The 27,404-nt window shown below is 35.3% G+C and overlaps 3 protein-coding genes across 3 annotated transcripts in view; all 3 read right to left on the bottom strand.

Annotated features, from left to right (window-relative positions):
* Nucleotides 1–3,502: 3,502 nt before the first annotated feature.
* On the bottom strand, nt 3,503–10,323 carry SLC3A1_5 (Neutral and basic amino acid transport protein rBAT; the record flags this gene model as incomplete). The annotated part of the gene is made up of 9 exons (XM_012939371.3): nt 3,503–3,751; nt 4,472–4,588; nt 5,719–5,954; nt 6,429–6,706; nt 9,001–9,122; nt 9,208–9,303; nt 9,350–9,469; nt 9,518–9,819; nt 9,873–10,323. The coding sequence occupies 9 exons, from the start codon at nt 10,321–10,323 to the stop codon at nt 3,503–3,505; spliced, it is 1,971 nt and encodes a 656-aa protein (XP_012794825.3).
* Nucleotides 10,324–19,886: 9,563 nt separating this feature from the next.
* Nucleotides 19,887–21,689, bottom strand: MS3_00000363 (uncharacterized protein). Its single transcript, XM_051208160.1, has one exon. It carries the CDS (start codon nt 20,763–20,765, stop codon nt 20,400–20,402), a length of 366 nt encoding a protein of 121 aa, XP_051065953.1. The 5' UTR covers nt 20,766–21,689; the 3' UTR covers nt 19,887–20,399.
* Nucleotides 21,690–22,460: 771 nt separating this feature from the next.
* MS3_00007195 (uncharacterized protein) overlaps nt 22,461–27,404 on the bottom strand; it is a 75,394-nt gene continuing 70,450 nt past the window's right edge. The window contains exon 27 of the mRNA XM_051215449.1: nt 22,461–25,096. Coding sequence (XP_051065954.1) covers nt 25,028–25,096 — 69 coding nt within the window. The 3' untranslated portion in view covers nt 22,461–25,027. The remainder of the gene's footprint in view (nt 25,097–27,404) is intronic.

Here is a 27,404-nt window from a genome sequence, read left to right on the forward strand (position 1 = left end):
AGTCTATAGATTGAATGCTGAATATCTATCTTTATCAAAATATTTATTCAAAAGTATTCACATATTAAGACGAACCGTTTCTAAGATAAACTGGATAAGAAACCTATGAAGAGAGAAGATCTAAGCAATTTATTAACCGAAGTCTGACTTTTGTTTTGCTAGGTGATATATCCAATCCCCTAGTTCACCATAGTCTTAACATTCCCTCTCATTTCCTTATTTGTTTCTTGGTACGTGTTTCTTTTCTCTTCTTTATCGCTTAATATTCGTCAAGCGGAACATTATCCCTTATATCTCTGTTCTATATCTCACTTTTAAATTGTTTTGACAAATGTTCTTTGTGATGTTCACCTTTCTCATCATCGTTAAGTGACATCTCTTTTCTATATGTTGTTTCATTCTTATCTCATTTTGATTACTACGTAACTTAAAATTTTCATTGAAGTTGAGCGTTGCCTAGGACGCTGCTTACCTATAAAGTACATCTTATGTAACATACTGAACATATATCCATCAAGTAAGTAATAATATAAAGATTGTATTTAATGGAAATCTGTTTAAGTAGTTACGTGCAAATAGCCCATCAATAAATAACCTACATTGCTTTGATGTAATCAACTCCGTCTGGAGTCCCTCCGGGGGCTACTGCCGGTCCCAAGCCCTGATAAAGGAGGAGGGTTGAGCATGGGGTTAGCTACCCCGTCCCGTAGAAAACTAACTCGCTAAAAAAACGCTAACCAGAAAAAAATTATTCAAACCTTTTAAACTCTGCCATGGGAGTCAGAAGGTCTTTATTTAGAAGAACTATGACGCCTCATGATGAAAGCCGAGTTCCTTCGGAAGTTAAGTAAGCTTTGATGTAATCACTTCAAACTGACTATAGTTCGTGTATACCAATCACACTGATTGTTGAAACAAATCGAACCGTTGGAATATAGAGGCCAATAATCTGAAAACTCTAACTTCACCTCATGAAAAATAAATGAAGTAATATCAACTTATAGTGAACTGTACTTTCTTGATTGTATCCTATTCTCAGTGTATCTATAAAGAAGATACCATGTGAATTTTAGCCAGAATATTCACCTTCTTAAAGTAATAATAACATCACATTAATCAACAGGATTAGTTTGTATGTTATTCATCAAACCTCAAGATCATTGTACCAAGTATTCCTGAGATTCGAGAGAAAGAGTATAACCTCACAAAGAAAACAATGTGAAGTAGGGCATTGTAATTAAATCATGACTGTGCGATTTTTCTTTAATATGCTTCAGTAAGATAATGTAACTAAAGTGAAAAAGTTATTGCTTTAGTTATAATGAACGTATTTACACTTGTTCCCATGCTTTTCACTCAATACAGTTTATTCTCAAAACTCTTCTGATCACCATACGTAATCCTATTTTACATGTATATCTGATTATACTGTTGTTAGAAAGACATCATTGAAAAGTTAATGAATCTCTCGTCTGAACCACGTTGTTCTTTTCGTTCTTATTTACGATTAGATCAGTTTCATAAATTCCATTCATTCATCATTAGTTCTATTGTAATGGTATAAAACTCAGATGGGGACAACCAGTTTATTATTACGTACAGAATATCATCAAATAATACGAGAACGATACATTGAATGCTTCATTTGCAAATCTTCAATCAACTGTCTTTTACATTCTTCCAATTCACAATTCCTTTCTATTTCCGTTTCTATTTACTTCAATTCGATCTTCTTAGCCTTCTGCTGCCAGCCACTCAGCTTTCGATTAGTGTCACCTACTATATATGTCTGTTGACATATGTAACATACACTACAATTTGATCTTTGTCCTTATTATCTTTGATGTTCCACAACCTTCTCGTGTACAATAAATTTGTTTGCAATTCTTTCATTTCATAAATTTCATTTTATCCTTTAATCCTCATGATGATGTGTATATACTTTCAATCGACTTCACTTGTGTATATAAGTTGACTTCCGTATGCAGTTTTGGTAATAACATTTCATGGTTTTTAAGTAGCTGATGAGGATTCGGAGAAATAACATGAATTCATGCTATCCTATCCGAATACTTGTTCATGATCTATTCAAGTTCATAAGCTAGCAACTGTATGTGTGAAGCAAATCATAGATTGTCACTTTGCAGTAATACATATTTGAGAACTGATCTATCCAAAATATAGAATTGTTCGTTAAACAAGTGTGTCTCATGTTTCCTATTGCAATTTTCATACAGCTGAACAGGTTCTGTTGATAATTTTAGAGGATAAGAGAATCGACGTAAACAGACATCTGGTAGTTGAAATATATATGGCCACACAGTTAGGAATGAACCGATAGTAGATATTTCCCAGTGAATCAAATGAAGTTAACATCCTGTTTGGATTCGGCGATGACTAGTCATAACCTGACTGCTGTTCTAAACGACTGTAATAACCGGTGTGCCTACCAACTATCCGAAACAACTTAAAATAAGGAATTGCAAAGATTGATGTTGATTCTATTCTCACTTCACAAGTGAAACAGAACTGTGACTGACGTTTTGATGGTGCTCATCATCTGTTGTACTGCTCACTGGACAAGCCAACAAAATGTGCGCCATTCGAATGGTTTAACCATGTGATCTGCAGTATCTCCAATTATTGCAAATTTATCTGTGTACCACATTGAGTCGTCTATTTTCGCCAGCACCATCAGAGCGCGTATCTGGTTCAGATATTCAGATGACACATTTGTCATTAATAAAAAGACTCTTCTTTGAAATCTCTCCAAATACATAAGCGCAATGTGAGAACACATCAAATTCACTTTCGAAAAGGAAAATGAACATCATGAAGCTTCAATCTTAGACTGTTTGTTTGAAAGGAATTCTAATAGTAGTCTAAATCAGATCATATATCGAAAACCGATACATTCAAATCGGTATGTTGATTTTAACTCTGCAAATTCATTCAGTACAAAAATGCCCCAAGCACTAAATGTTTTCGGAAGATTAATCAAGATGATTACCTCAGAAGAAACCGTATTACCGTAAATAACAATCTTAATGAAATTTCTTTGATTGATACCATAGTTTTACCTTACCACCAAGGTAAAACAGAAGAATTACAAAAGATAATAAGAACTTACAAAATGGTGTATATTTCACTAATCACATTAATCAGTATATAAATACGTGGATGTGACACAATAAAATATCCAGCAAACAGTCTTTCGTCATTGAATGTCACATAGAATCTCCACAGAATAGTCACTTCCTCTCTGATTCGAAGTATGTTGACAGACAAATTCACAATCTCCATGAAAATCAGAGATTTACAATAAAATGAAAACGGTTATACACCATAGATAATTTTATGTCAAATTCAATACACTAACAAAATGAATGTAGAAAGTCACAATAAACAGAGTAGTGAATGAGATTACAATTGGTTATTCCATGTCAGATTCGAATCAATCTGAAATGTTGATTAGAGGATTTCGAATACGATAAAGATCTAATCAATTACAATGAAATACTAAGATGTAGTTTGAATTGTCCATTTTCGGAATGTATATTTTTGAAGTTGTTAATGGAATGTCAACTTGTAAATGTGGATGTGAAGGATAAATTATTTTCGATGTAACTGATGAACAAACAGAAGTGAGATCCAAAAGATAATCCTCCATTAACTGCTTCAATATTACCACAATGAATGATGGGAATCCTTTTGCCTTTCGTACAAATGCTTCTACATGATCCGACGATGCCTAAAATTAAATTATTCAAACAATATGTAAACTTAGATATTGAACAGCTTTAACTCCGTCTGGAAACCCTCTGAGGTTAGTGCCGGTCCCAAACCCAGATAAAGGAAGAGGGTTGGGCATGGAGTTAGAGACCTGATCCCGTAGAAAAATAACTCGTTGAAAAACGCCAATCAGAAAAAATAATTTAAACCACTTAACCTCTGCCTTCGGAGTTAGAAGGTCTTCATTTAGAAATGTTATGACGCCTCATGGTGAATGTCGAGTTCCTTCGGAAGTCACGAACCTAATGCTTCAAGTTCTTATGTTGAATGGTGATAATGAATGAATGAGTGAACAACATTTTCCTTAATTTGTTCATGAAATAACCATCTAGAATAAGTAAACATATTGAAACAAATGTTTCAACATAGTGATTAATGAAGCTTTAGCTAAACAACTCCAAACAAGTTGTTCATTGGCATAGCTTTCTTACGTAACATTATCAACTATCTTATGGATGCCTATACCAATATCGTTATGTAACGAATAGATGATAACGGAATTCGATATAAGAAAATGGAGCAACAGAGTTGAAGAGTCGCTTATCTCTCATGAAATTGATCATGGTGATTATTGATGTGTGATATGATTTTTGACTTTGAATGTTCCTTTTAAACATTTAACTCACAGTGGTCGCGTGCGAAAACTACCTCAGAAAAAGTAAACTATGAAATCACTTACTTCACCAAAACTTATCCGCTCCATTGTTCCCCATTTCAAACTATGATGCTGACGTAAAGTCACCAATTTCTTAACGAGATGAAGTTTTGATAGATTATTTCCCTCAGCAAGCTGAATCTTCAAAGAACAAAAAGATTGTCACATTCAGAATGATTTGTACAAGTGTTTGCATTACAACAGTACTATATGACTTAACTATTTCTGTCAACCAAAATAAATACTTTCACATATGGTATTCATTTCAAATGAAGCATCCGTCAATTTATCACAAATTGTTCAATATCAACCAAGACTTGTATGTCAATAAAAAATACAACTACACTCACTGAAACGGTAGCTTAAATTGATTGAAAATTAAGCCGGTTACCAGGTGAGTTCATTCATAACTTCATTTTGAAACCAGAGTTTCATTCGGTTTGCACTATTTCACCAATCCTTTCAAGTTGTAACATGATATGAAGTGAACTTTCCTGGAATCTATCAATGTCTGTTCATGTTCAGATTACGGGCATTATATCACAATTAAATATCATTGAATTTTTCAATTCATAATTCACACAACGTTTCCTCATTTCACATTGTCATCCTGGCGAATATTGAATGAAGGAATCTTGAATAACATGAATAATCGTTATAATTTCATTATAAATGATGAATAGTTTAGCTCAACACTATCATAATTGATCACTAGTAGTAAACAGATGACCAACTTATTCCATTCTGTTTACTTTAATCATTAGCCATCAGATTGGAAATACTGAATGTTTGGAGAAGTGGACAAATCATTTGAATTACTATTTTCTATGCTTGAGTATCCTTACTTACTTACTTACTTACTTACTTTACTTACCTTACTTACCTTACTTACTTACTTACTTCACTTACTCTTACTTCACTCACTACTCACTTCACTTCACTTACTTACTACTACTTCACTTACTCACTCACTTACCTCACTTGCACTCACTGCCTACTACTCACTTCACTCACTTACTTACTCACTCGCTTACTTACTTACTTACTTACTACTTACTTACTTACTTACTTACTTACTTACTTACTACTTACTTACTTACTTACTTACTTACTTACGTCTGTTACTCACAATGGAGCACAGGCCACTGACCAGCATTCTCTAACCCACTCTGTACTGCGTTAGTACCTTACAGATATTGAATAAAGCTTGTCAGTTACTTTATATTAAACTTGAAAGGTTTTAATGTATGAAAGTCACTAATATAACTTACTTCAACGGTTTCCTTATGTGAATAACCATCCAAATAGTCACTAAAACTAGAGTCATTTATTGTTGCTGAAAATCTCCTCCCATTGAAATCCCATGGCATTGGTAAATGAGATCGTGTAGACCAAAATCCCACTTCATCATTGTAACGTTTCCCTTTTGGATATAACTTTTCCGGAATAAGAGATAATTCCATGGTACTGATACCCGTCTCAGTTCCATAATAAATTATTGGTTGTCCTATAGATGTGAAGAATATATTGTATGATAATTGAGTAAGCTAAACACATTACACTATCGAAATGCTTCAATGATTAATTGTGAGTGATTACAGATTAAACACTTCTTGTTTAGTTTCATGATGGAATTCACAATGTAAACATTGTGTTCACAGAACAAGATACTATTAGAATGTACAAAAATCATCAATCACGTCTACCTGACGACGTCGTTAGTGATTGTTGGATTAATCTTCTGGTATTTAGAATTTGCAGGCAGTTGGAAAATGTGTTTTCATAAACATTCATCATGACATCTTGTAGTGTGTATCAATTTGAACCGTCGTTCTCATTCAATAGTGTTGCTATGAATGTCCCACAATTTGTGAATTTCATATTTTCAATGATGAATTAATTTGCATTAGAAGACTAGAATATCAAAATGGAAGAATAGTTTTAATTCATATAAACAGATGCCATAATCATGTTAACATACCTGGTAATAATAATGTTAATGCAAGCTGAGTCACATCTGAATCTGTTGGATTATTTGAAGTACTTGCTATCAATCCTAATTTCTCCCTATCAGAGTCTGAATATGTAGAATATTTCTCTATGGTTGTTTTGTCGAATGATTCTCGCATTTCACTTCTACCCCTATTGAAAACCAATTCACGACTGATTATTAAATCAGCCACATCTCGGAACATTAACATTGGATCTGGATTATCGCCCACACCACAACCTGTATCACCAGAGTTCACAGCCAATAATCTGTAGAATATATTGTATATACAATACATATATGTTTGGGATTATGTGGATAAACTGTAGTCACAATCATCTTTGTAACAAATATTATAATTATTGTCTAAATAATTAATTGTTCAATGTGAATACCAGTTAATCACTGATAGTTTAACAACTTCCAGAAATATGAATGAAGAATATTCCTTTGGATAGATTCGTATCTGATTTTACAAGTTTATAGTAAATACCTGCACTTGAGAAGAATGTCAACATCATACGGAACTCACACAACGGACTACAGTCCAAAGTCGTGCATAGAAGACAGATGATAGAGGCATACAATGCTTCTTACTCGGAGCGATTCTCTTCCTTCTGATGGTTCGATGGATTATGAAGACTTCGACATCGGAGGGGAATCATGAAATACAATAGACAGCTTGCATGCAATTAAACGATTTAAACTTCTTAGATGATTTGGCTCTTCCATCACACACTCTAGTATGGGATGTTCACATGAATCTTCTTATGGACCATTTAAAATTATGAGCTTGTTAATCGTAATAAGTATAGATAACATGGAATGATAGAAATAATGAAGTAATTACAAAGTAGAACAATGGGTTAGTTGATGATTGAGTAATGTATCAGTCAGTCAGTAACAACGTAGAACTTCGTACGTACGTATATCAGTTCGAGTTGACACAACACATTAGCACAGAGATGCAGTGGTCGATTCAAATCCTGCAGTGCTAGATGTAGTAAAATTACAAGCTGTAATCAGAAAAATTAGGGTTTGACGATGTTATTCAAGGCGTATAGTCCAGTGAAATAAATTTGGAAAGAGAAAAAAGAAAGGGACGTGAAGAATTCAGAAGATTAGAATTTCGGAGAACACAAAGAGTGGATGTACCTGCGTCATTGCAAACGATTTTGAGCCATGTCATTCAAGGTCTCTAACCATCGGTTGCTATCGTCTTGCGGTCCCCGAAACCAGGTAGTCTACACCTGCCAATATGACTCAGTCTGCTTGTCAGTGACTTCATGGGCTTGTGCCATGTTTTGGTCTGGCCGCCTCTAGCTTTCTTCCAATCTACTCCTATACAACAAAACATCGCAAATCAAGGCAGTCGGTGGTTGGGCATACGTAACACATGTCCTAGTCATCTCAACTGATGAAGTTTCACTACGTCATTCGAGTAATGTATAGAGTGGTATGAATCAAAAACCAATTAGTAAATTAGGATAAGATACATTGAAATTCATAAACATAAAGAAGACAACTGTTGGTATGTTAGTCGAATGATACCATTTTATCATCAAAGTGACTTGTTGAACTTGAAGTTAGCCAAGGTACAAAAAGCTTTTGGACATATTTCTCTTCAACATAAAGGTCCAGTTTTTTTTTTCTTCTAAACAACTAGTGTTCCTACCAATTGAACGATTCTCTATCTGACAGATTTACGCAGATAACTATCGATATGATTTATTATTGTAGATGACTGATTCATGTTAGATGTAAGATTCATTAATATCAAATGGAGTAGACTAGAACTATTGACATCGTTAAACTACACATTTACTTTGATATCATGTAGGTGTCTGTGACCATGAAAATGATAATTTCTGGGACATCTGAATTGCTCTACACGAGCAGTTGACAAATAGTCTACGTAGTTTGTCTTTCAATCTCGAGGTTATCAAATGATGCACAGAAAACTATATTCTGCCTACATTGAAAGTTCATTGAATTGCTCTGCATAACTTTACTATCGGAGTATCGCTGAGTGTGTAATCTATATATATACCAAACACATAAACAAAGACTCTTTGTTTACTTACCTGTTTATTCTTGGACAGTTTCGCCTTACCCATTTAATTCATTAAATTCACGGTAAAAACATAGTAAACTGTACGGTCGAAACTATTATTGGTCTGTATTTATACTAATATCTCTGATGTTCAACCAATCATTCAGTCAGTCAGCTACAATGAAGGAACAAGCACATATATACATCGGTTCAAGATGCCATACCTGATTAGCACAACAAGATGAACACCAAACTCATAGAAGTCGTTACTTCAATGGTAGTGATATATGAAAGATTGCATATAAGAATATAATACAGGAAGAAATAATAAGTAGGTAGAAAGAAAGATATGAAGCGATTTCAATCTCCTAGTTTAAGGGAAGACAGAGAGTGTATACACCGACGCCATTGTGATCGATTCTGAGCCATGTCACCCAGAGTCTCCAACTAATCATTATTGGGTTTTAGTTGGCAAAATTTAACAAAATTAATAATCAATAACGAACTTACTTTTCTTTTCCACTTTCCTTAATCCACTTGTTCATTTCTTCTCTTACAATTTCAACAAATTTCACACTTCCATTTCTATATAATTGAGAATTAGGACAGTTTTCCGACCATGTTGAACCGAGCTAAATATACAGATAGAGTAAAAGGAAAGAGAATAGTTTATAAAGGGACAAACAATTATCATTGAATTATCATTCGTAGACTTACGTTGCCTTGTGTTCCTTCTTCTTCTTCAACAAAAAATGCAGCATTATCCAGGAGAATTCCATCTATTCCTTCTTTCATCCAAAAGTGGATCACATCCTATCGGTAATAATACAGTTTAATAAGTGGATTCATTGAAACATACAAATATTGCTTTCTGAGTTTCGGAAGAAGTTAAATCTAGATCTACATTCGGTGATCCAAATACAGAATAAAACTTCTGACCACCGATATCTACATTGATCGCTTTTCCGTATCGTGACATCTTTATGTTAAATAAATTATAAGGAGATTATGGAAGAAAGAAAATTACTTCATTATTAAGAGAATTTTCAAACGAATTCAGTTTGACTTTGTTCTCTGTGATCCATTTATGATTGATGGATATGGCATTGAAATCGAATGTCAAGATAACTTTTATATCCTTTTTATGAAATTGTTTTAAAAGAACACGAAAATCATCCATTGTGCCGACTGCCTCATCTAACTGCTTGTAATCTTCCACTAATCCGAGTATATTGTATGAATTATTGTAAAATCCTTTAGTAATGGGACCTAATATCACATATCCTGCACCGACTACAGTTTTGATGTAATCTACTTCAGATGTGAGTCCTATAAGGATAAAATCATTTGAGTGATAGAGGTTTTACACTAATACTCATTACCATTCAAATCACCGACTAGATCGCCAGAAGAGTCTTTAAATGCAAACACATCTAACCAGTAACCAACTGTTGATTTCCAAAATGGTAATTTGGGCACAGATGGGCATTTTTCTCCAACAATTATGTAAACAATACATGCTGCTAAAAGACCAAAAAATATAATCCCAAATCCAATTAATAATCCTATTCGAATATATCTCCAACGAGGTTCAGTTTCGTCTAAATTAATCAGATCTTCACGAGTGAGTAGACGACTCTCTAATTGAGATTTATGCTCAAGTAACTTTGACGAAAAACTCGTTGCATCTTCTTCTTGTTCTTCTGTCAACGTCCTGTCAAAGTTCTTTGAATAATTATGCTCGCCATTCTCCAAATCAATTTTCTTTCTTTCAGTTATCTGCTTTGGATTTTCAAGATTTTTCATAAATAGTAGACCGTCGACGATTTTCATGACTTTGTTTGGTTTCCTACTTGTTCTCTAATGAACTGTAATGAAAGTAGTCAATTTGAATAACAAGACAGTTGCTTCAATCTTTCACCATTTATGTGTTCTTATTTATATACTATTCCTCTAGCCAAATAATTGCTGTGCTTGAACATACAGAAATGTTATAGTATCAAGTGGAATGAACAACTAACCAGTCAACTCAATCTCTTTTCATAATCATTGGATAATTAGTTTGACTTTCTCTCTCTCTCTCTCTCTCTCTCTCTCTCTCTCTCTTTGTGTGTATGTGTGTGTGTATCTAACAGAGAAATGTAGTTCTGAAATGATAATCAAACTAATTAGACAACAAATGGTAGTAAATTTATCTTGCTGTAGTTACGGCCCTACACAAACTTATTTAAAAGTACTTTATTGTATTAAGTCAGCAAATTACTTGTGAACAAGAAGAACTAGTTAATTAAGTTGAATATTGATGACTTCAGTCCCATGTAGTAAACATATAGGTAAACTATATAAGCAACTAAACACTGAAAACACAAGAACTACTGAGGAGTCCCATACTAGGATGAAACGGTCGTCTAGTACTTTCACGTCTTCAGTGGTGGTCTGACGTTGTTCCATTCATGATATATCAATCTAAACTCGACAATCTTCACAGCCCCTTACTGAAAATTAATAACTAAGTAAAGTAATCCACGGTGTCATTGAAGAAGAATTAACATAGATCAGCGAGTAAAAGGTTTCATTTCGATGACAATACTTGCTCGAGTTGTACAGCTGCTTACTTACTTACTTACTTATTTACCTACGACTTTTACCCTAAATGGAGCACATGCTGCCGACAAGCATTCTCCAACCCACTTTGTCATCAGCCTTCCTTTCTAGTTCTATCCAACTGTTGTTGATTCTTCACATGTCTGTCTCCACTTCTCAACGTAACGTTTTCTTTGATCTTACTCTTCTCCTTTGACCATGAGCATTACATGTGAGGGCTTGCCTTTTGACACAGTTGGCTTCTTTCCTCAATGTGTGTCCTATCCACTTCCAGCGCTTCTTCCTGACTTCCTCCTTCGATGGAATCTGGTTTTTTCTCTCCCACAGTAGGTTGTTGTCGATAGTGTCTTACGAACGGATCCGAAGTATTCTGCATTGACAATTGTGGCGAGACTCAATTTATGAACGAGCCAATTAGAAGCGTTTGAGGAATTTCAAGGTCACTGAGCCAATTTCAATACTTGATGCTCACGTACGATCGGCTTACAGCGGATTTTAGCGAAGAGGTGATTATTGAGCAGCTACAATTTTTTATTATTTTATTTTACCACGCAGATATTGGTACAAGGAGGTACCAAAGACATATGCGCCACACAGACCCCATTTGATATTTGTGAGGGCTGTAATACTGCCCGGGTGCCCAAACTGAAGCAGGTGGTTTACTTAGAAGGCCACACCCTGAGCCTCTGACCTGAAGGTTTGTTCCGCGAGGCAGTGGAGCATCGTGAGGTGATGCATTCCTATGGTAGCCGGTGACCGACGATTCGTTCATACGCCATTTGTTCCTTCAGGATACTGGAGCCCATGTGCACCATTGGTTCGGGATCCGGTTGAAGCGCCGGACCTTCGCTTTTCGTCCTCTCATTTTCGTAAACAACACCCTGCCACGAGAAGACATGAATAGGACTTCCCTGGCAGAGGTTGTATACCCGTGGCCGTGTGAGAGCATTTCGGGAGAGCGAGCGGACTCTCCCCACTCTCAGCAGTACCAGGGCATTTGGGGGTCACAAGGGACGTTCTAAGAAGTTCCTTTGCCTGTGACTGCGGTAATCAAATGACTGCATTACCGTGCTCAGACTATAGTGATGACATTGTGTTTCGATGTTCTTTATGTTGGAGAAAGAAGTCTGCTCGAACGGAGACTTTCTTTGTTCGATCGCTACAGAGACTGAGGCAAATCAAGATAATAGTTGCAAATTGGATTATGAAAGCATCAGTATCACTGGCTCCATCATTTGCAGATGTTATTGAAACTTCAGCCGTCCAATGGTATGAGTATTGTCGTGATATATGTGCAATTAAAATGCCACGTTTACACGAGTCATTCGGAGGAGTTGGAAGTATTTGGAAATAGATGAAACAGTAGTGTGAAAGAGAAATTACAACAGGGGACTTAGTATAAGGGTGAATGGGTATATAGCACTTCAGTAAATATACTTGACAGGTGCTTGGAATTTACGACCGGTCAACGCAAAAGCGGCATTTTCAGAGGGTCAATAACCAGCAAGCAAGCACAATAATACCGATTATACAGGAATACGTTCAGCCGGACACTACGATATATACAGATGATTGGAAAGCGTATAGATGCCTTCATAGACTTGGATATGTCCATCATTCCGTGGCGCATAAACGTCATTTTGTCGACCCTACCACAGGGGTTCATACTAATAACACTGAAGCCATGTGGTCAAGATTGAAGGAGTTCTTAAAACCGTATCACGGCTCCAGAGGACAACTATTACGGAGCCATATGGACGAGTTTCTATATCGTATGCATTATGATTTCACAACACCCGAAACTTTATAAAACCTTAACAAGTTTTTAAATCATGTAGAAGAAGAATATCCACTGTAATTCACTGGTTTCTTATAATATATTTTTACTTTATAAGAACTGTCTTCTGACTGGCCAATAATTGTCAAGGCAACTGAAAATTTGTTCAAAGATCGTTCATAAAGTAGATTCCCGCCGACAATTGCTTTAAACACGTATCTTCTGAATGATGGCTTTCGTAATTCTCCAAGTTTCTGCCACATACAGTAGAACTGTCTTCACATTTGTATTGAAAATTCTGATTTTGGTGTTAATTGGAAGTTGTTTTGAGTTGTAGATGTTCTTCAGGTGTAGATATGCTGCTGTTGATTTGCCGATCCACACATTCACATCAGCATCAGATTCACCTTGTTCATCAATGGTGCTGTCCAGATATGTCAATGTCTTACATCCTCCAAAGTTTCTCCGTCAAGTGTGATTCGACTGGTGCATTTTGTTTCGGATCGCAGAATCTCGCCTATCCTTTCGTTTATGTTGAGACCTAGTGTTGCTGAGGCTGCTGCTACACTGGTCGTGTTCTCCTGCATTTGTTGTTGCGTGTGTGATAGAAGAGCCAAATCTTCTGTGAATTCTAGATTGTCCAGTTGTATCCTAGTTGTCCACTGTATCACATGCTTTCCGACAGATATTGACATCTTCATGATTCAGTCGATCATCAGGAGAAAGAGAGAGTGTGAGAGTAGGTAACTTTGTCTGACACCGATCTTTACTTCGAACGAGTCTGTGAGTTGTCCTCCATGAACGATTTTGTGGTTTAATCCATCATATGAATTTAGAAGGATGTTGACTATATTCTCAGGTACGCCGCAGTATCGAAGAAGTTTCCATAGTGTTGTCCTATTCACGATGTCAAATGCTTCCCCGTCGTCAATGAAGTTGATGTAGAGTGATGAATTCCATCCAATCCATTGTTCCATAATGATCCATAGTGCCGCGATTTGGTCGGTACGCAATCCGTCATTACGAAATCCAGCCTGTTAGTCTCGAAGTTGAGTGTCTTCGGAGTCATTCCTTCTGTTTAACAAAATCCTGTTGAGAGAAGAGTGATGCCCCTATAGTTATCACAGTTGCTGAGATCGCCTTTCTTTGATATCTAAATCAATTGTCCATCTTTGCAGTCTGTTTGTACTTGTTCTTCATCTGTTTTCTCGTTATTCTGCATTAAATTAATTTAAATTATGTCTACCAAATGTCGTGTGTTATACCGTATCCCAGAAACAACTTGGTCAGGCAACTTATCAAGTGTATATGTATGCCAATGAATGTTGATTTCACTTTGACAACAAGTATAATGCATATTGACAACAGACAATTTTATGGGTTTGCCTGAGTTGGAATGAGAAGACATTGGAATGTGATTAATTGGGATATGACATACTACTTATGAACTAAATGTATTTGCTTGTATGTTCGTGATTGGATATGAAGAAATGTAATCTGAAGCATTTAAGCTAAGTCGGAGATGAGGTATCCCGGTACGGTTGACAACTGACACTGTCGATAGACTAAACACAATTAACAGGCTTGGTGACGTCATTTATGAAGTGTTGGGTAAGTGTATCAAAACAAGTATTTGTTTAGATAGTGCCATCTCAGTAACATTGAAAATTCTGTCAATATGATTAAGATGATCTGATAAACTGAAGTATTTGAATTATGGTATGAACTAAGAATCCCAGAAATAACGTAATCGGATCAAGAAGTACTAGATAACCAAAAACGAATGTACTGTATTTAGAATAGTCAATCAAGCATTCAACAAGTACAAAGGTATCATTAGTTCATTCAAACACCACACATTATTTCGCAGTGGTTTATGATAGTCCTTCTTCTAACTTAGTCTGACATACAGTCGATAATTCTGACGGTCTCAAAAATACAACATATACTGTTCACTTGAAAATTACCGTGGTTCTTATACCAGATGTCGTATTTGAATAAAATGTGTAATGTTCACAGAAGAACACAACAAAATGGGTACACGGAGACGGACACACAGGAGGTGATGACGGAGCTAAAACACACAGCTAAATCTTTAACTACATCTGTAGTTAAAGCTAATTAGTGAAAGATATTCCATATTTGTCTACATGACTGATCAATTATTTGCTAATTCGTGCTGAACTCACCCTACAAACGAATTTCCGATGTATTTGTGAAACAAAACAGGATAAGTAAAGTATAAGGTTGATCCTGATTACTCATGTTGAAAGAAAATTTCCGAAAGATAATAGGGTGTATGTAGTCCACAATTGCAGGACGAGTAACAGTAAACATGTACAAAGCAGTCAATAGGATCATCGTCTTCATGATACCACATATTACCTCTACATTGAAGTATTTTTGTTTGTACTCTAGTTCACAGTTTCTGCTTGCAATTCAGCAGACTCATTTGATTCTGATTCATGTCACTTACTATCAAATTCTTTCCAAATTATCACATTCAAATATATTCTTCCGAAGCTTGTTCTTTGAGAAAATACTAGACAATAACATTGATGACATTAGCACAACAAACCTTCAATGTTTAAGATCTACATATAAGTGAATAGTATGTATATAACTTGAGAATCTGGGTGAACTGCAGTACATCTGTCATCCATCTGTGTATAATTGAGTTTAGAAAGAGTATAGAATGTAAATTTTGTAAACCGGTGTTTGAGATCATGAACCTAATAGACCTACAAATCGGATGATTACAATAAATAATTATTCATTCAGAGAAGGGTTATGTGGAGATTGTAGTAATTTAACTATTCAATTTATGAATCAATCGAAGCTAGACCACCATGGAAAACCTGGAAGTACGGTGGCTCAATTTTGTCGATTAGTTGAAGTAAGAAACTAATATCGTTGGACGCCTGCTCAGTATTCTTGAGGTTGGTTGTTCGCACGTGAGACCGAGAGTCATAAGTTCGTTTACTGCGGACGGGATAGTGGATGCGCACTGCTGAGGAGTCCGACAATCGTTCGAAACGAACATCTAGTGCTTCAATGGACTCATGAATTTAGTGATTAAATTATACAAAGTTATTGAAACGGAACACCAGTGAATATTTTTGTATGAATTACAATGTCATTCACGTTTGTTTACCTTAATTATATAAAAAAAAGGTTGATTATTTTGTTCTTTTCAAATTATGACATTCACGTCAATCTACCTACATTTCTTTTCATTACTATCTAATATTCTCTTTATCTGAGATATTTGATAATCTCACTAGATCACAAATAACGGATGACCTTAACAGTTTAGCACAATAAATAAAATGATGCTTATCATTTATCAGAGGATCATGGTGTCACTTCCGATGTTTGATGATAACGTACAGCCTTATGAACTAATGTGTGTGTGTGTGATTGTGAGTATTTGTTAAAGTTTGATTTGATTTATCGACTTTCACACACCATAATCTTACCTCGGTTCCTGTTTTGATTGAACACATACTTACAGATTATCATGAAAATTGCTTTCTATCGGTGTCAGTCATTATTGCTTAACACAAGACTAAAAAAACAACAACAAATTTAGTCTCTATACAGATATGTGTGAGTATTGAATGTGCATGAGTTGACTTGTGTTGTTGATTTGTACTAGGTTTAAATGACTTTATACACTTTAATTATTTAATTAAGTAAACAAACTTGTGGTTAATAGTTGTAAATGTTCAATTATATACAACTGTCCTGCGCTTTTGTAATCATTGCTTCCAATGATTGCAATATTACTAGCAGTGTAGTGAAGGTGAACACAGTTGAGGATAACCGAATTATACTTAGCACAACATCACAGAGTTACTTGGTAAAATAGAAAAAACCATACTATAATACTTCATTTGCAAAATGTTCAATCATTGTCTCAGACTTCATTGTTCTTGCATTTCTATACTAATTGCTTTTTATTCCCGTTCTTCCTTTCTTGATCTTCCCAATTTGCTGCCAAACATTACATTTTTGACCCGCGTTATATACTACTTATGTTAGTATAAGTAGCACGCACAAGACCAGTACAACTTATAAAAATAATAATAACGATCTTACCATCATAATTTCAGTGTACACTAGTGTCAGCATGATAATAATCGATATTATCATTTCACAACAACAACAACAACAACTACTACTACTACTTCTCCTCCTACTCCAACCTGTTCGTATCATTTCACATTCGTTTGATAAGATACTGTAGAGCTTTTGTATCTGCACCTTGTTCTACCGGCAGATGTACAAAGAGAAATATATAAATGGGAAGCATGATTATTATCTGAGAGAATAACACATGACAGTAGTCTACAAGTTTTCATACATCTATCCATTACCACATTCATAATGAGATATAAGGATTTAGCATATATCTTACCAATTGCTTACAGCACATTCACCAACAGAGCAAAAGCTTCCCTTAAGAACTCAGGAACTAATAATGGAGAATAGTAAAGAAGAATAGATAATGCACATGAATTTGCAAATCGTAACAGTGATTATCGAGTAACGCTGAAATCAAGTAGCTTCTGTACATAAAAGTCAGATTGAAAACCGTTTTCGATATCAGTAAAGCGTGAGCACCCAGTTAAACGATCTTTGAAATAGTTTGCATTAAAGAATATTCAATAATACAAATTTCATAGTATCTGAAAAGGGTGTTCAGATGTTGTTCACATATCAGGTTGAAGTTAACAGTATGTTATTCAGGATTAATTGTTTGACCACTAAAATTACCCATAGTCCGTAACTCTTTATTATTAGTGAAGCGATCTCATCTTAAATCTTCTCTCTCTATTTGAACCCTTTTACCAGTAAATATTTAGGGATTTGGAGTAATTTGCCTTAATCTGTCCGTGAAATCAAACTAGTGTTTTATCTTTATTATTATCGAGACTATTCATCAAACCTTTCTACCTGTAAATATGTTACACTTATACCGTTCCTGGTAAACTTCACTGATTTAAATCTAATTTATCCTTAACAGTAGATCACAATGCAACCTGGAACATACATAACAAAAGACTGATCATAGTAATTATTACTATTGTTCTGCAATAAGTGTTTCCAATATTTCTCTGGTTGTGTATGATTGTGATCACTCTGTTATGGCACTGGTAATGACATCCGATCCACTGCCTCTATATGAACAGGATGTCCACTAACAGGAATTTAATGATTACCGACATTTCTATAACGATTCATTCACTTGACTTGTTATAAGTGTAAAGAAAATCCAATGATAACAAATATAATGAGTTGAGAAACATTGGATACGGAATTCGATTGTCAAACGGTTAGTATTTCAATGGCTGCTTTACATAAGCATTTGAGCGACATCATCAGCGAGATTCCACCTGAGTATATATATATATTAGTGAATGGAATAAGAGAATGACTGTACAATTATTAATGATTAGTTTAAGATATAAATGTAAAATGAAGGCATTGAACTTCACAGTAATAGTCAATACTTCATAAATTTACTTACTTACGTCTGTTACTCCTCGTGGAGGAGCATAGGCTGACCACCAGCACTGTACATCCAACTCTGTCCTAAGCAATCTTCTCCAGTTATTTCCAGTTGTTATTCATTATTTTCAAGTCTGATTTTATTTCCCGAAGTAATGTGTTCCTTGGCCTTCTTCTTTTCCGTTCCCCTTCAGCATCCCAAGTAAGGGTTTGTCTCATGATGCAGGTTGGTGATTTCCGTAATGTATGTCCTGTACATTTCTATCGTCTTCTCCTAATTTCGTCTTCCGCTGGAAGCTGGTTTGTTCTCTCCCACAGAAGGTTGTTGCTGATGGTATCCGTCCAATGGATGTTGATTATCTTGTGTAGACAGCTATTTATAAATACTTGTACCTTCTTGATGATGATTGTAGTAGTTCTGCAAGTTTCAGCTTCGTATAGTAGAACTGTCTTGACTCTAACCAGAACTCCATAAACACAACGACAAATTAATCATTTAAATCTGATCATATAGATAAAAGGTTTGTAAGTGTTTATTTACTTTACGGCAGACTTATCAAAGGAATTTCACAATAAAATTACTAGTTATAGATATCAATTCCAGGGTTGGACGTGATAATTTCAAATAATATCAGAAGGGATTTTTGTGTATATTATAGTAATTCTAATAGTTGAATGCATGAGTCATTTGAAGTTAGACCACCATGGAAAACCTAGAAGCACTGGACGGACGTTTCGTCCCAGTATGGGACTCGTCAAAGGTGCGCATCCGCGATCCCGTCTCGAGAGATTTGAACCTCGGAACCTTCCAGGTTTTCCATGGTGGTCTAGCTTCAATTGACTCATAATCTCAGCTATTAAAATTTCAAATAAATTGAACACTCGGTAGAGAGTTAATAATAAATATATTTTATTCCTAATGAGTAGAAAAATTGCATCAGTATACACAAGGGGAAAACCAAGGTCCTCAAATTCAAAGCGGAGAACACCAGTCCAATCACATTTGATGGCGAAACTCTGGAAGATGTAGAATCCTTCACATACCTGGGAAGCATAATTGATGAACAAGGAGGTTCATATGCAGACGTAAAGGTGAGGATTGGCAAGGCAAGGACAGCATTCCTACAATTGAAGAACATATGGAACTCAAAACAACTTTCAACCAATATCAAAGTGAGAATCTTCAATACGAATGTCAACGCAGTTCTACTGTATGGAGCTGAAACTTGCAGAACTACTACAGCCATCATCAAGAAGGTGCAAGTACTTATAAATAACTGTCTACGCAAGATAATCAACATCCATTGGCCGGATACCATCAACAACAGCCTTCTCTGGGAGAGAACAAATCAGCTTCCAGCTGAAGAGGAAATCAGGAAAAGAAGATGGAAATGGATAGGACATACATTACGCAAATTTTCAAACTGCATCACGAGACAAGCACTAAGTTGGAATCCTGAAGGGAAACTGAAAAGAGGAAGGCCTGAGAACACAATACGTCGGATAATAGAAGCAGATATGGAAAGGATGAATGACAACTGGAAGGAGCTAGAAAGGATTGCCCAGGACTGGGTTGGATAGAGAATGCTGGTGGTCAGCCTATGCTCCTCCACGAGGAGTAACAGGCGTAAGTAAAAAAAGCAGAATTTTTTTAGTATAATCAGTATCATAAAAGATCTGAATATATCAATGTCAAGTAATTCTTAGTAATGGTGAATTTGTATAGCCTTTCACTGTATTAATTTGTGTGTCAGGTTATTGTTCTGAAAAATGTACACATTTGTAATATGAAGTAATGGGTTTGAATGGTAGGTCTCTGTGTGTGTGTATGTTCAGACTGTGTGTAACAAAATAATAAGATTAAATGTGGTTGTTTGGAGAGACAGTCCAGATTCGATGAATATTCAGACCTTCTTTCCTAATGAGGTCAGAGGGATTTAGCATTATGTGAAACGTTTCGACTACTCGCCTCTCTTGACAGTTGGAACAGACTTTCCGAATTCATTTGATTTCTTTAATATCGATTTGATGATTTTTTTAAAGTAGCATGTACTGTTATTGCTGATTTAACCTGTAAGATTTCTAATTCTATAGGATTGTTATGAGGTCTTTTTGTGTAACTTAAATATTCTTTGACATCAGTCGAAATTTCACGAGAAAACTCTCCAATATAGAACAACGCATCAAAATCGATATAGCCTAATCTGTAGACAAAATTTTGAATGAAAACGAATGGAGTTTTATCTGTAATTTTAACTAAAGCGTTTCTTAGAGTGTTAGTTGTCTTATAGAAAGTTTTAATTTTGTGCTCTTTTAATATCTGTTGTGGTACTTCTGTTGAACCTTGGACGTAAGTAGAATCACAGTACCAATCCAACATCGTTCATTAGGTCTGTTGTTTACAGAAGGAAAGTTGTGTTCTAATATGTTTATAATAATAATTTCACGAAAATTAATACTTCATAGTATTTCGATGGCATTCGTTTTTCCTCTCAGCTGGTTTTCTACTGAGGTAATCATCTTGATTACTCTTCCGAAAAGATTTAGTGCTTGGGGCATTTTTGTACTGAATGAATTTGCAGAGTTGAAATCAACATACCGATTTGAATGTATCGGTTTTCGATATATGATCTGATTTAGACTACTATCAGAATTCCTTTCAAACAAACAGTCTAAGATTGAAGCTTCATGATGTTCATTTTCCTTTTCGAAAGTGAATTTGATGTGTTCTCACATAGCGTTTATGTGTTTGGAGAGATTTCAAAGAAGAGTCTTTTTAATAATGACAAATGTGTCATCTGAATATCTGAACCAGATACGCGCTCTGATGGTGCTGGCGAAAATAGACGACTCAATGTGGTACACAGATAAATTTGCAATAATTGGAGATACTGCAGATCACATGGTTAAACCGTTCGTTTGTTTATACAAAGTCCCTTTGAAAGTGAAAAGTGTAGGATTTGAGCATAGTTTCACGGATTTCATGATGCTTATTGGTCACCATCTAGATAGAGTATGATCATTGTTTGGTAAATCATTAATATCTATCAATCAGCGCTGAAAGATTTTTGCATTGACCTGCGTAATCCCTGAGTTGATATTTCGCTAGACGTATACCCTCTGAATTGTAGGCGCATGAACAGCAATTTCTTATTCACTGTTTGTATTTCGGTTATTTTCGCATTCCACACCATATATTTAATTAAACTTTCTCGTGTGATACATATTTATTATTAGAAATCTAGTTACTTATAAGTAGCATACTTAAAATCGGACCAAATCAAGCACACAATCTTACAATAAGTAATGTAAAACCTGGAAGCACTGGACGGCCGTCTCGTCCTAGTATGGGACTCCTCAGCAGTGCGCATCCACGATCCCACACCACGCGGGGCTCGAACACAGGACCTACTGGCTTCGCGCGCGAGCACTTGACCACAGCCGGCATCCAACGATGTTAATGTCTAACTTCAACCAATCCACGAAGTTGCGCCACCTTACACCATTGTCTTCAGTGAGTTGTTATCTCACAACAGACCTGGTTGAACTCCACTGGTAACGGCTTCTCACTAGAACTCCAGGAGTTTTTGCTGCAGTCAGTCACTAGTGAGCAGTTGATTATTATCAAAATGGGTTTTGTAGAGAGTTTTTTAGAAATTTCACAGGTTGAAATCATGAGAAGCCGTTACCAGTGGAGTTCAACCAGGTCTGTTGTGAGATAGTAACTCACTGAAGACAATGGTGTACGGTGGCGCAACTTCGTGGATTGGTTGAAGTTAGACATTAACATCGTTGGATGCCGTCTCAGTGGTCAAGTGCTCGCGCGCGGAGGCAGTAGGTCCTGTGTTCGAGCCCCGCGTGGTGTGGGATCGTGGATGCGCATTGCTGAGGAGTCCCATACTAGGACGAGACGGCCGTCCAGTGCTTCCAGGTTTTCCATGATGGTTTAGCTTCGATCGACTCATGATTTGAACCTGTGAAATTTCTAAAAAACTCTCCACAAAACTCATTCTGATAATAAGTAATGTAATTTAGTCGGGTGTATGCACCGAAAATCCCTCAAACTGTACAAAATGAACACTCTGTTAGCTGTGACTAAACTCGATAACGAAGAAAGGTGAATACTCTGAACGCAATGGTTAGAATAAAGTGAGCGGTTGTATAGAAACCAATCAATCATCGTTTCGTGCAAACACCACTATTCTTCCATAATAGGCGTTGACTTTCTACGATAAAATGAGGTTTCAGTGGATATTTCCTTCCATCAACATATGAGTCGAAAAAAGGATTTCGTCACAGCAAGTGTTTGCTAAGCATCTAAAGCAAATCCGTGTATTGAATCATCCACTATGTGAAGATGTCGTTTAAACAATGAGTCAATTTTCATTCAAATAACTATTAGGGATCCGACACTTTCAGTTAGTTCACAAAAACCAGATGATACACGATTACAGTCGGTCAAAGAGTAATTCAGTGAAGTATTGCAGTTTGAAGATATACGCCCGTTCGAAACCTAGTGGTTATCACTATTACATGTAGTTCAGATGAAATGAGTGTATGAGGCAACTACAGTGTGAAAAGTAGGGTTAGGTACACTTAACCACACATATTCACAACTCCCCAAACACATGGTGGGATTATTGGTATTTTCTGAGATCGAATTACTTGAAACATTTTATCACACTCTGGTTATACCCGATGTAATAACAAAATCGGAAATGGCAACTCCATTCGTCTTGGCTCATCATCTCAACTATATCCAAAAAGCCCTTCTGATATGAATCAACATATGCTCACTAGTGACTGGCTTCAAGTAGCATTTCCTGGATTTCTAATAAGAAGCAGTGGCGTTCAACCGGGTCTGTTGTGGGATAGAAACTCACTGAAGACAATGAGGGATGAGTCGCTCAATTTCGTGGATTAGTTGTAGTAAGACATTAGTATAATTGGATGCCCGCTCAGTGGTTTGGAGGTTAAGCGTTCGCGCGCGAGACCGATAGGTCCTGGGTCGAAATCTCACGTGGCAGTGTCGTGGATGCGCACTGTTGAGGAGTCCCACGAGATGGTCGTCTGGTGCTTCCAGGTTTTTCATGGTGGTCTAGCTTCAAATGACACATGACCTCAACCATTGAAATAATCATTCTAGCTCAATATCCACTATAATTAATCTTTTAATCTAATTCAATTTATTGTCTCCTCTTTATTTTTTAGTAAGAAAATAACTGGGTTCAATCAAATTGTATTATAACAAATGATCGAAATTTTTACATTAAGAAAACTGCAACAAATAAGCAATATTACGACTGATTATAATAATAATAATACCGATGAAAAGTAATTTCTCAAACAAATTGACATATACAACGAGGAATGTGTATGTGAAGATGATGTTAATCAATCAGTCAGTCAGCCAGTCAATAACAACGTAGAGTTTCGTACGTACGCAAAATACATCAGTTCAAGTTGCTATATGAACATTACCACACAGATACAAAGTGATGTGAATAATAATAGAGTGTAGATTTTGTAAAATACAACTAAACAAATCTTACCATAACCCATTTTCTCATGGAATGTAAATGAAGTAAACAGACAAGAACACAATGAAATTTATAATCAACAATCTAGAAAGTTATATGAAGATTTCATCTTCAGTTATAAAGATAATAATGAGTCGTAAGAAGGGAGAAAGGAGGAGGGAATACGAAGGAAATTGGTCATCTGTATCATTGTTAATAGTGAAAATGATATTAGGGAAAGACTAACTGATAGAGGATATAAATATCACAGTAATAATGAATTAGAAATATAGTAACAAAAGATCATTGATAATCAAATAGGTAACTAATGACTTATATAAAGTAAATGAAGCCAAAAGGAAAAAGACATTTGAAACATCATACAGATAATTGTGAATAAAAGAAGACATATAATGAAATGGTATCTTTTGAAATGATTCTAAACAGATAACCTGAACTATAATAATGATTGTATTAATGATCATTACGTCGAGAAATCAAAGCACATATGAAAAGGATGAATAACAATTAGAAAGAACTGAAAAGAATTGTCCAGGACAGGATTGAATGGAGAATGCTGATGGGCGGTTTATGCTCCTCCACGAGGAGTAACAGACATATGTAAGTAAGTAATGATAATCATTTGTCAATACAATTGAATAACGACAACAGGCACTGAAACAATAAAATACAATAGAGGAAATTCGATCACTTTCACTTGTGATACATAGAATAAAATGTAATAGAAACCAAAATGTATACAATATTGTTCTTCTCAATCAATCTAAAGTAAGTTATGTAAGCATCAAGTAGAGAAGAAATACACACACACACACACACATACTCATGATCACAACATCTACAAAGAATGAAAGAATATTGAAATGTGTATATTATAAGGAAGACAATTAACACTGTTGAACAAGAATAAAATACAGGAGGTGAACATTTAAAATACATTCATCACATGTACATACAGAATTGATTTGGGAACAATAACTAGCAACAACAACAACAACAAAAATATGTTATTTCCTTTGTATGTATCCCAATGTATTATGATTAGTTGCTATGACATCATTGATTTATTTGATTATATATGAATTCTCCCAGAGTAAATGAATTACTTAAATGATGATGATGATGATGACATTGAGAAAAGTGATACAAAATTTTGAAATAAATGAGTTGTCTGAAATAAGAATAAACAAACATAAAAGTGAACATAAGTATTATTATATATACAAAGATGGATAAAGGCTACCAGTAGAATCCTATTTGGGATTCGAACTCAATACCGTTTGCTTCAAAACACCAACATGCTATTCACTTAGCTATTGAATCCTGATAGTCACTTGATTGTGCAATGAGGTGAAGTTTTAATAATTATAGGTAGTTCAGGATTATTCATGAAACCCAGAAGGTTTATGTCATTTATGTAATATGGCTATAAAACTTGTTTATTGAAGGTTAAAAACACATTGTTAGTATTTGATCCGGTATATCTTTCAATCAAATGAAGGTAGTAGAAAGGGTACTTGATGAGAATTGTAAATTTGGTTCGAACAACAACTTATTGAGCTAAGCTGATATGCAGCACATGAGTCCCATATGCTCTTAATCACCATTTTCGATACATAAAACTAATTAGCGACCTAAATCAATATAACTTTGTATGGATGTATTCAACTCAAAAATATACACAGACAGTATGTAATAGTTCAATTACATTATAAACTATGAGAAATTAGGCTTTAAAACTTGAGTAAACTATGGAAGTAAGTAAGTATGTAATTTTATTTCATAAAACTCATTCATGTATAAATAAAATTCGACTTAAAAAGTAGCACAAAGAAAACGGAGACAATATAGAGCAATTCAATGTAAAAATGACGATGACAAGGACGACGACGACGACAAGGACAACAACAACAAACACATTAACAGACAACATATTGGGGTCCAACAATAAACTGACCAATCATCATGATCATGATCATCAATCATCACTTTGTCATATTCTTCAATTTAGGTCGAAGAGCCGATTCAATGATACTTTTCCATAAGCTTAAAATTATTAAAGCCTATAGAGATTTCAATGGATAACAATAGAATATTAAAAGTAATATAATCATCTTTCGAATGTTGGGAAAATGGAAGAAAAATTGTTTAGACACACTTCGATAAGAATTTTAGTTATCTTCTTGATGATTCAAACTGAGTAATGTCGGTTAGAACTTCATTAGGGAATAAACATTCGCTAAATATGATGCAAATAGACTGTCTAGATACGTTATTTAGAACAACAACAAAAAGTCTACGGTGTTATATCTTTTAACATTCATAACCTACAAGTTAACCCTGCAAGTATAAATGTGGTTTTTTCTTTCTCTTAGTCAGTCAGTCAGCTACAATGTAGGACAAGGCACGTATATGTACCGGTCCAAGTTGACATTCCTCATTAACACAACAAGATGAACACCGGACTCATTGAGGTAGTTAATTCAGAGGCGGTAATATATAAAAGAAAGATTGCATATAAGAATATAATACAGGAAGAAAGAATTAGTTGGTACAAAGAAAGATATGAAGCCATTTTAATCTCTTAGTTTAAGAGAAGACAGAGTGTGTATCCATCTACTCCATTGTGATTGATTCTGAGCCATGTCACCAAGAGTCTCTAACCATTGGTTACGATAGTCGCTTGGACTCCAACCAAGTAGTCTGCATCTACCAACATGGCTTAGACTAGACGTTAGTGACTTCAAGCACTGATGCCACGTTTTGGTTTGGTCACCCCTAACTTTCTTTCAACCATCCCGAACAACGGTTAGCATTGCACGTCGTGGTAATCGGTGTTCAGGCATATATAACACATGGCCCAAACATCTCAGTCGATGAAGATTCTCTTAATTTTGTTTCGAAAATGTCTTAATTATGTACCTATTAAGATTTATTAATTGCGTTGCTTTGTGATCATGTATCTCTTATTTGAAGAATAACTCTATAGAATAGAGAGTTTTTTAAAACCTTTATCTGACATACTGATAATGAAGTATAGCAACTTAGACCGATGCATATATGTGCCTGGTCCTATTTTGTAGCTGACTGATTGACACACAATGATATTCTGACTAGAAAGTTTTATACATTACGAATTTTCAAGCATTTCAAAGCTCTAAACTATTATACATCAATCCTCAGTTCATTTCAATGACTTCAACTAACCAATAAAAACGGTGATAATGTTGCTTTTTCGATCGAGTTTTGTTCTCTAAGTTGGGTAGTTTGGTCGTGGAAATTTCATCGTTCTCCTTCTCAACGACACCATTAGCATAAATGTCAGGTAGAAGTGAAGTGTTCGAATTTCTCCACACAGCTTGTCCTGTACAACTCCATATTGATTGGTTCTTCTTGACATTATACCTGTCATTGTTTACTTCTTCGTTTCGTTGTATCTTACATCGGTTTGATTTCTCTTCCTATGTTTATCCATAATC

This window comes from Schistosoma haematobium, chromosome 4, assembly GCF_000699445.3.
Source record: "Schistosoma haematobium chromosome 4, whole genome shotgun sequence".
NCBI classification, from domain to species: Eukaryota; Metazoa; Platyhelminthes; class Trematoda; order Strigeidida; family Schistosomatidae; genus Schistosoma; species Schistosoma haematobium.